This window comes from Lipotes vexillifer, unplaced genomic scaffold (assembly GCF_000442215.2).
Source record: "Lipotes vexillifer unplaced genomic scaffold, Lipotes_vexillifer_v1.1 scaffold1201, whole genome shotgun sequence".
In the NCBI taxonomy this organism is placed as follows: Eukaryota; Metazoa; Chordata; class Mammalia; order Artiodactyla; family Lipotidae; genus Lipotes; species Lipotes vexillifer.
In genome coordinates this window covers 1680810-1690532 of record NW_006783542.1, presented here as the reverse complement: position 1 = coordinate 1690532, position 9723 = coordinate 1680810, and the positions used below count along the sequence as shown (strand labels likewise).

Below are 9723 nucleotides of genomic sequence, written 5' to 3'. Positions count from 1 at the left end.
CTCTTTCCATGTGTGTCTCCTGGAGCCTGGGAAAGCTGCAGGTGGTGGCTGGCGCTGCGGGCGGGGCGTGTCAGGGTCTCTACCAGGGGCCACATAGGAAGACCCATCTGGTGGTGGGGACGTGAGGGAGGGAGTGTGTGTGCGGGGGACGTGCCATCACGTGGCTCAGAGCGTCAGGAAGCACCGTTCTCTGCAGAGGTGGAGACCTGGGACTAAGACTCGGGCTTCCTGATTTTCTACTCGATGAAGACTTCTCTAGCCCCTGCCTCCCGGGAAGCCGTGTGTGCGTGTATGAGTGTATATGTGTGTACCAGTGTGTACGAATGTGTTTGTGTATGAATGAGTCAGTGTGTATCTGTGTGTGAGCTGTATGCGTGTGCGTGTACGTGTGTGCACATGCAGGAACAGGTCCTGTGACACCCGTCTGCCGGGAGCACCCGCCCTCTAAGATCACCGAGATCCTAAGCGGGAACAGTGCTCTGTGTGGTTCCGTGTCCCCAAAGCAGAACTGCTGGGCAGTGCGTTGCGTGGTGTGATGTGGTGAGGGATTCCGTGGTCAAATGAGTTCCAGAAACAGTGGATCCAGCAAAATGAACCGGGACTCTGTCCTGAGATACGTGCGTGTAGAAGGCAGAGTTCCTCAGATCTGAGCATCTTGAAAGGCTGCTGTGGAACTCACCTGGGGCGATGCTGCACTAAGACTCAAGGCTCAGTAACCCCCTGCATTCAGGTCCTTCCTCCCTGTGACCCTCGGTCAGGCTCTGGGGGAGGGAACTGCTCCCTGCCTGCCGCCTCTTCTGAGCAGGGTCTGCAGGAAGCTCTGCGTACCCCTCTCTGCCCATCACGATCCCACCTCTGTAGCTTTAGTCCCCTGGGGCCTGCCTTCCGGAACGGGTCTCTCGTCTGTGAGCTCCCTGAGCCTCACTCACTGAATTAAGCATTTGACACTGCTGGATTGTTATCAGTTTTATATATGGGCAGTAGTTTTGTCTCCCTGGCAATTCTGCAGACTCCTTGAGCTCACAGACTCCGTGTTTCCTGTCCTCACAACACCCAGCGCCATGTTGGGACAGGGTTTGAGTGGACCTTAACGTGTCTGGTTTGCCATGGAAATTCTGGGTTCACTTTCTGTTTGTCTTAGACTTGTATACCCTAATCCCCGAAAGGTCTTTGGAAACCCCATGGCTGCTCAGAGGGCTTCAGGCTTTAGAGTAACCTGAGGTCCAGCGCTCACCTCTCTCTGGTTCATCTCACTCCACAGCCAAATCTTGAGGCTACCCCCAAACTGAACTGGCCTCTGGCAATCTCTTCCATTAGGGGCTTCTAGGGTTTGATGGATCAAAAGATCAGGGCGCTAGCTTTCCGGACATGGGGAGCGCGGTCTGCCTGCTTTTATAACAGGTGGACTTTGGAACGGGGTCGGGGGTGCGGCAGGAGGCAGAGCCCTCCCACTTGGCGCCCCTCGTACGTGAGAAACTGTAGTTTCTCAGTGTGAATTTCTTTCCAGTATGTTGTTATAACTCGGTGGAATGGGAAGGGCCTGGCTAAGTGTTGTGAGTGTTCCTGTGTCCTTGCATGGCCTCCGCAGGAGCTGCAAGAGGAGTGGAAAGTTGCAGAGATGGCTGTCAGCATACAATGAGCAGTGAAAATCAGTGAGAGGAAAATGGTCCATTTTTGCTTCATTGATTTTTGCTAGTCAATGAATCATCTTCATTTTATATACCTGCCTCCTTCAATTTTTTTTCCCTGTTGGACATGTCTTAATGTTACCGCCCTCCATCCAGCATGGGACTAAGACTGACAGTTCCTTGGATCACAGGGGTTTGTTAGTGATGGCAACGTGCTAAGTTTGGTGCCTAGCACAGAGATGAAGCTGCGGCTTGGGGAAGATGATGCTTGCCTTTCTTATTAGAGAGTGCCTGATACAATGGACACATGAGGGGCCATGGTATTAGGGTTGAGTAGATTAGCTTAGAGACCGGAGGGATTGCATTGAAATGGATAGGAAACATTTAAAAGAAAAAAAAAAAAAAAAAAAAAAAAAGAAGCAACACTTAATCACTCATTTCACACGGTGGCCCCTGTCTGGACTACACAAAGGTCTGTGGGGGGCTCATCACACGGGGACAGCGGGTGGCACATGCCCTCGTGGGGCCCCCCTCCTCCACATGGGCAGCAGAGGGGCTGGAGGTGTTTTCCATCTGCCTCGATAGTGTCAGAAAGGGCATCCCAAGTCGGTTTAGGGTTATCTGGGAAACAAACAACCAAAACAACACTCTCTGGACCGGTCAGGTAATACAAAGGTTCCTTTTGAGGTAATCTGGAATGTTCCACAAGTGCCTCTCCAAAGAAGCTGAAGTGACCTCCAGGAGCATCTAGAATGAGTGGCTTTGTTCATAAAATCTTCTGTCCACAGTATGGGAGTGGGTGGAGGCAGATGGGGCGTTCCCTTCTGAACGTCTCCTTCGGTGGCCCATCAGATGTGTGCAGGGCTGGAGGGGATGGCTGGCGGGGGGGAGGGGGCAGGTAGCTGCGGCAGACCTTGCTCTGGGCAGACGCCACCAGGGGCTCCTATCAGGTGGGACTCATCGTGGTGAGTTCTGGAAGGCTGACTCCCGTGCTGAGGTGGTGCGGCCCCCCAGCGTCCCACGCGGCTCCCCCAAACCTTCACCTACCCAGCTCTTTTTCCTCTTCTTTTTGGCATCGGCCTCCTTGCTGCTGCCGACACTGGAGTGACTGGTGATGCTGTTGAGGCTCGAGATGCTGTCCGAGGAGTTCTGCCTCTTGATCCGGAGTTCTAGGGGCCAAGCACAGGGGGCGAACACAGACCCGGTGGGTTTAAAGGAGACGGCGTGAGGCTTAGGGCAAGTCTCGCCGCAGGAGAGAGAGGAGGAACCACCACCTCCTCGTCCACATTCTTCCGTTTTTTGGATCATCCTCTCAACAAGCCTTTACTGAGTGCCAATCACGTTTCAACATCAGCAAAGGTTAAGGGATTAAAAAAAAAAAACAAGTAGGAAATGGTCCCCGTCCTCAAGAGGCTCCCAGTCTAGTAGGAGAAAAAGCAGCACAGAATCGAGTGCCCTCGGCTTGAGCAGGTGTGACAAGGGGCAGCCCAGGCCAGGCGTCCACAGTCCTATGGAGACAGTGACCTGGCGCCCTCAGGACTTTCTCCAGGAATACTGGCTGGGGGGGTCCAAGGCCAAGTGCCCCACATTTAACCCCAAAAAGCTTGAGTTACCCCATCTGATGGGCAGAAAATCTTTTCAGCTCTCTGAGAAGGTCTGCAAATGGCACCAAAATGACGCCCTTTTCTACTACGGAGAAAGAAAGGGTTAATAAAGGAGACCTTTGAGTTTTGAAAGAACAAAAGCTCTTCAGGCGGGAACATTGGAAAATTATTTTAGGGCTGAAAAACAGTCCCTGCAAAGGCTGTGCAGGGAACTGGTTGTGCGTTGCGGCTCCTCAGGCTGGGTAGCAGGGCCGAGGAGCGGGGAACAGCGAGGGGGATGCGGGAGGACAAGTCATACCACAGGCAAAACAAGATCCTAGGATCCGATGAAGGAATCACCACGCTCCCAAAGCACACGGAAAACCCTTCGCTCCATGACTATCAAACCAAGTTTTGCTGTAACCCAGCGCGCCTCCAGTTATTTTAAAAGGTACGCAAACTTCTCAAGGGAATGTGCTTAACTGAAGTAAAGAATTTTTCGTTTGTATAAAAATGGAGCTATGGATCCGTACATATTTGCTTACATCTGCATAGAAAATTATTTCTGGAAGGTTTGCAAGAAACTATTAGCAGTAATTACCCCCGGGGAGTGGGATTTGGAGGGGGGTTCGGGGAGAGGGGTTTTATCTTTTACCACACACCCTTCTGTATACTTTACATCAGGGGCTGGCGAGCTTTTACTGTAAAGGCCAGACAGTAAATATCTCAGGCTTTGTGGCCATTTGATCTCTCTTACAACTACTCGGCAAGGCTGGGTGGCATTAAAGCAGCCGCAGACAGTATGTACATTAATGAGCATGGCTCTGTGCCAGTAAAACTTTATTTAAAAACAGGTGGTGAGCCAGATTCGGCCGGTGGGCCAGGGTTTGCCAACCCCTAGTTCACATTTTCCTCCAGAATGTGTATTGCTTTTGTGATAAATTTAATTTACAGTTAGTTACTTAACAACAAAATGAAAGGCAGCAAAACAAGTATCTATCATCAGTTACTTGGGGGTCCAATTAGCTGTGAGTCTGTCAATTAGGTTTTTCAAATATGCTATATGGTACTTTTAAGAGCAAAGGACGTGCTTTAAATCAAACAATCTTCAAAAAGTTAAGAAATCTTTTGTGCATTTAAAATTTTGTGCCATGTACATTACCTATTTACAGGCAAAGTAAAGTAGGCACCATTGCTTTAAGCATTAGTTCTTTGATGGCCAAGTTGAACCTGGGTCGAGAAGAATGAGGGAAACATGAAAGCAAAGGACAGGATTCACTTATCCATTCAACACAAATATAGCTGAAGAATCAGGTGTACTCGGGAAACTAGAAATAGCTCAATGTCCCAGACCCATCGCTTAGGAGCTGTGTTTGAGCCAGTTACTTGTCTTCTCTGACCTTATTCTCAACTGTAAAATATATTTTATAGGGTTGTTACCTGCAATAAACGAGTTAACATAAGTACAATGCTCAGAACAGTGCCTGGCATACTGGAGGTGCTCAACAAAGGCTGGCCGTTCCTGTGGTGGAAGCTGGGGCAGAGCCCGCAGGATAAGTGATGGGAGATGTGGATGTGGCCAGAGAGAAAGCGCATCCTAGACCAGGGGGAGCGCGGTGCTCCTGCTGCAGGGTTTGCACGGGTTTTCTTTCCCTTTAACTTGCTTTTCTGAAACGTTTCAAACTCACAGAAATACTTAAAGCACAGCACAAGGGAGGACACCCACAGGCTCTCCCCACCATATAACAACTGTGATGTTTTGTTATATTTGCACCAGTGCACACTCTCTCTGCATACAGACATGTGCACACACATACACACACCCACACAACATTCTCCTGAACAATTTGAAAGCAAGTTGCAGACGTGACACTGTACCACTCAACACTTCTAAGCATAAGGGCATTATCTCACAGCATCAGTATTACACCTAAGCAAATTCAAATTGCGTGATGTTAACTGATGTGGCTGGATCACTCTGGGGGCAGAGTGACAGGAGGACTGTAGCAACACAAGACTAGTTAGGAAATTACTATGATAACCCAGAAGAATAGTGACAGCCTAAGCCAGGGGAGTGACGAGACAGCGGAGGACAGACACACAGATCTATGTGTGAGTTATGTGTGGAAGCTAACTGACCACACAGGGTGAACAGGGAGACCTAAAGGATGACGCTCCTATCGGTGGGTTCAGTGACCAGGCAGGTGTTTATACCTGAAGGGGGCAAAAGTGCAGAAGGGAGAGCATTAAGCAGTTGGAAACAGAGGTATGGGATTCAGGAGCGTGACACAGATTAAGAAAAGGGACATACAGGGCTTCCCTGGTGGCGCAGTCGTTGTGAGTCCGCCTGCCGGTGCAGGGGACACGAGTTCGTGCCCCGGTCCGGGAAGATCCCACGTGCCGCGGAGCGGCTGGGCCCGTGAGCCATGGCCGCTGAGCCTTGCGCGTCCGGAGCTTGTGCTCCGCAACGGGAGAGGCCACGACAGTGAGAGGCCCGCGTACCGCAAAAAAAAAGAAAAAGAAAAAAGGAAAAAGGACACACAGACGAAGTTGTAAAACCCACTGAGTTAATAAATGAACTCAGCAAGTTTGCAGGATTCAAGATGACCATACGAGAAAATCAATTGTATTTCTCTATACTAGTGATGACTAATCTGAAAATGAAATTAAGAAAACAGTTCTATTTACCATAGGATCAATAATTAAATTCAGCAAAAGAAATGCAAGACGTATACTGAAGGCTTCAAAACACTACTGAAAGAAATTAAAGTATATCTAAATAAATGAAAAGGCATGCCACGGTCATGGAAGACGGCATTGTGAAGACGACAATACTTTCCAAATTCATGTACTGAGCCCATACAATCTCTACAACAAAATCCCAGCCGGATAATTTGCAGAGATTGACAAAGCGACCCTAAGATTCACACGGGGAAACAAAGGGCACGGAGTAGCCAAAACCATCTTGAAAAAGATAAAATTTGGAGGACCCACACTTCTGATTTCAAAACCTACTACAAAGCTATAGTAATCAAGGCAGGGTGGTACCTGCTAAGGATAGACATATGAATGAATGAATGGCATAAAACTGAGAATCCAGAAATAAACCCATATATTTATGGTTGACTGATTTCCTGCAAGACTGCCAAGATAAGTGAATGGGGAAAACAGTCTTCTCAACAGGTGGTGCTGGGACAACAGGACAGCCACTTATAAAAGAATGAAGTTGGACCCCTATCTCACACCATATAGGAAAAGTAACTCAAAATGGACCAAAGATGTAAATGAAACAGTTAAAGCTACGTAAAACTTTTAGAAGCTAACGTAGGAATAAATCTTCATGACCTTGGATCAGGCAACAGTTTTTTAGACACAACACCTAAAGCACACAAACACACACACAAATCGAAGGAGAAAACAGATCAGGGCCTCCCTGGTGGCGCAGTGGTTCGGGGTCCGCCTGCCGATGCAGGGGACGCGGGTTCATGCCCCGGTCCGGGAGGATCCCGCGTGCCGCGGAGCGGCTGGGCCCGTGAGCCATGGCCGCTGAGCCTGTGCGTCCGGAGCCTGTGCTCCGCAACGGGAGAGGCCACGACAGTGAGAGGCCCGTGTACCGAAAAAAAAAAAAAATACACCAGGGCTTCCCTGGTGGCGCAGTGGTTGGGAGTCCGCCTGCTGGTGCAGGGGACGCGGGTTCGTGCCCCAGTCCGGGAAGATCCCACGTGCCGCGGAGCGGCTGGGCCCAACTCTTAAAACTCAACAGTAAAAAGAAAACCTGATTGAAGAATAGGCCAAGGATTTAAACAGACATTTCTCCATAAAGAGATACAAATGGCCAATAAGCACATGAAAAAAATGTCCATTATATCCTTAGCCACTGAGGAAATTATAACCCAAATCATAATGAGATACACTTCACCTCCACGAGGATGGCTATGACAAAAGAGGACAACAGCAAATGTTGACAAGGATGTGGAGAAACAGAAACCCTCAAGTTGCTGGGAGGAAGGACAATGGTGCAGCTGTTTTGACCAAGTTTGTGTTTGTACTTGTATAACTTTGTATACAAAGTTACTCAAAAAGTTAACAGAGCTACCACATGACCCAGCAATTCCACTGCTGGTTATACACTAAGAGAACTGAAAACATATGTTCACACAAAAACTTGTGCATGAATGTTCATAGTCGTGTTATTCGTAACAGGCAAAAAGTGAAAACCCAGTGTCCACCAACCGATGATGGATAAACAACGTGTGGTCCACCCATACAACACAATGGAGTATTATTCAGCCATAAAGAGGAAGTCCTGACACATGGTACAACACGGATGGAGCTTGAAAACATTAAACTAAATGGAAGAGGCCAGCCACAAAACACCACATACTGCATGATTCCTTTTACATGAAATGTCCCAAATAGGCAAATGCACGGAGACAGAAAAGGGATTAGTGGTTGCCGGGGCTGAGAGGAGAGAGAGGGAGTGACGGCTAAGGGGTTCAGGGTTTCTTTGTGGGGTGATCAAAATGTTCTGTATTTAGATAGTGGGGATGGCTGTAAATACAACCTTATTGAATATGCTAAAACCCACTGAATTGCACGTGTTAAAAAGGTGTGAATTATATCTCGATTTAAAAGAAGATGATGACAGAAGCTACTGGATAGACGTGAACACTAGGGAGAGTGTGCACAGTCAGAAGAAAAGGCTGAGGCTGGAGCCCTGGACGAGGTGTTTTCCTTGTGATGAGAAAACTCTTAGGATTTACTCTCAACCGCCTTCACGCAGCTGTCTGTGTTAATTGTATTAATCACGTGGCACCTTGCATTCTCGGTACTTATTTATCTCCTACCGGAAGGCTGCACCTTGCGACCACCTTCATCCACCCCCAGCCCCCCTGCCCAGATCACCCCTCATCCTGACTTTCTCTAGCAAAGCTTGACTGGCTGTTAAATCCCAGGCTAACCTGTCACTTGAGCCCCACGGAATCCATGTGATCTCTGTCTCATTTGAAGAGTCGATTCACTCCCCTCGGAGAACTGAAGTGAGGATCAAATGGGGTTATACACACGTCTGCGCACGCACACGTTTATGTCAAAGTGGAAAGCGCTAGTGCTTTAGACTACTTTCTAGGGCACTTTTAGGTTCATGGCAAATGTGAGCGGAAGGTACAGAGATGCCCCACTACCCCCTGCCCCTCTACATGCACGGCCCCCCACTACCAACCATCCCCACCAGAAGCTACATTTGCTACAATCGATGGACCTGCACTGACACGTCACCGTCCCCCGGAGCCCAGAGTTTACACCGGGCTTCGCTCTTGGCGGTACATACTGTGGGTCTGGACAAACGGATTAGGGCACATATCCCCCATCACCGTATGCTACAGAGTGCTGTCACCGCCCTGCAAATCCTCTGCCTTGCCCACCGCCGTTCCCCACCCCCAGCCCCGAAAGCCACGACCCTGTCACTGTCCCCAAGGTCTCGTCTCTCCCGGAATGTCATACAGTCGGAATCACACAACACGCAGCCTATCCTGACTGGCTCTTTCACTCAGCAGTGTGCCCTTAACACGGTCAGCATCTTCTCATAGTTTGATTAACTCATTTCTTTATAATGCTGAGTGACATTTCGTGGTCTGGCTATGGCACAGTTTATTCATCCTTTCGCCTAACGCAGGACATCGGGGTTGCTTCCAAGTTTTGCTGACTGTGAATAAAGCTGCTGCAAACATCCATGTTTAGGTTTTTGTGGGGACGTAACATTTCAGCTCCTTTGAGCAGATACCAAGGAGCATGACCGCTGGGCTGTACGGCAGGAGTACCTCGCGTTTGTAAGAGGAAAGTGCTATGTTAACGACTGTCTTCAACAGTCATTTGAGGTCGGAGGTGAGGACCCTCTCCTCTCCCTCACCCTCTGGGGTGGTGGGGTCATGCCACGCTGTTCCTCGCTGACCGTCCGAGGGCCCCCACCTTCTAGAAACCTGACGTGGAGAGAAATCCTGCAGTAAGCCTCTTTCCAGCCCACGCCTGTGGCCGGAAGGCCTACCTTTGGGTGTGGCTTCTGAGGCACTGAGGGCCCCCTGAATGACGGCCTGGGCCTCAGAGTTCTTCTTTTTCAGAAAGTCTATGGTTTCCCGTAAGTCCAGTAGCTCGGTGTCCTGAGAGAGAAACGAAGTGGTGTCACGGGTGTGGCTGGGGGACACCTGCTCTGTGCCCGGCCAGGGGCTGGGCTCGGGACTCTCCAGACCCGATGCGGAGGGCAGGGAATTGGGGTTAGGTGGAGGAGCCAGGGCGGCAGGAGGGGGTGCGCCAGCCTGGCCCGTCCGCCCCCGACCCGCGCTCTCACCTTCTCTTCGGCTGTCTCCGCCAGGTGCCGCAGACGGCACGTCATGCTCACCAGGCTCTGCTCAAAGGCCGCCACCAGGTTGGCCTGAAACAAACACGTACGGGGGGGGGGGGGGGGGGGCCCCCGGGGGCGGGGGGGGGGGGGGGGGGGGGGGGGGTGGGGGGGGGGG

At 50.1% G+C, this 9723-nt stretch overlaps 1 protein-coding gene across 1 annotated transcript in view; it reads right to left on the bottom strand.

Moving 5' to 3' along the window:
• The window catches only part of NAV1 (neuron navigator 1), a 132935-nt gene that overhangs the window by 12697 nt on the left and 110515 nt on the right, over positions 1–9723 (bottom strand). The window contains 3 exon segments of the mRNA XM_007456145.1: positions 2676–2797; positions 9255–9366; positions 9555–9638. Of these exon segments, the coding sequence (XP_007456207.1) occupies positions 2676–2797; positions 9255–9366; positions 9555–9638 (318 nt within the window).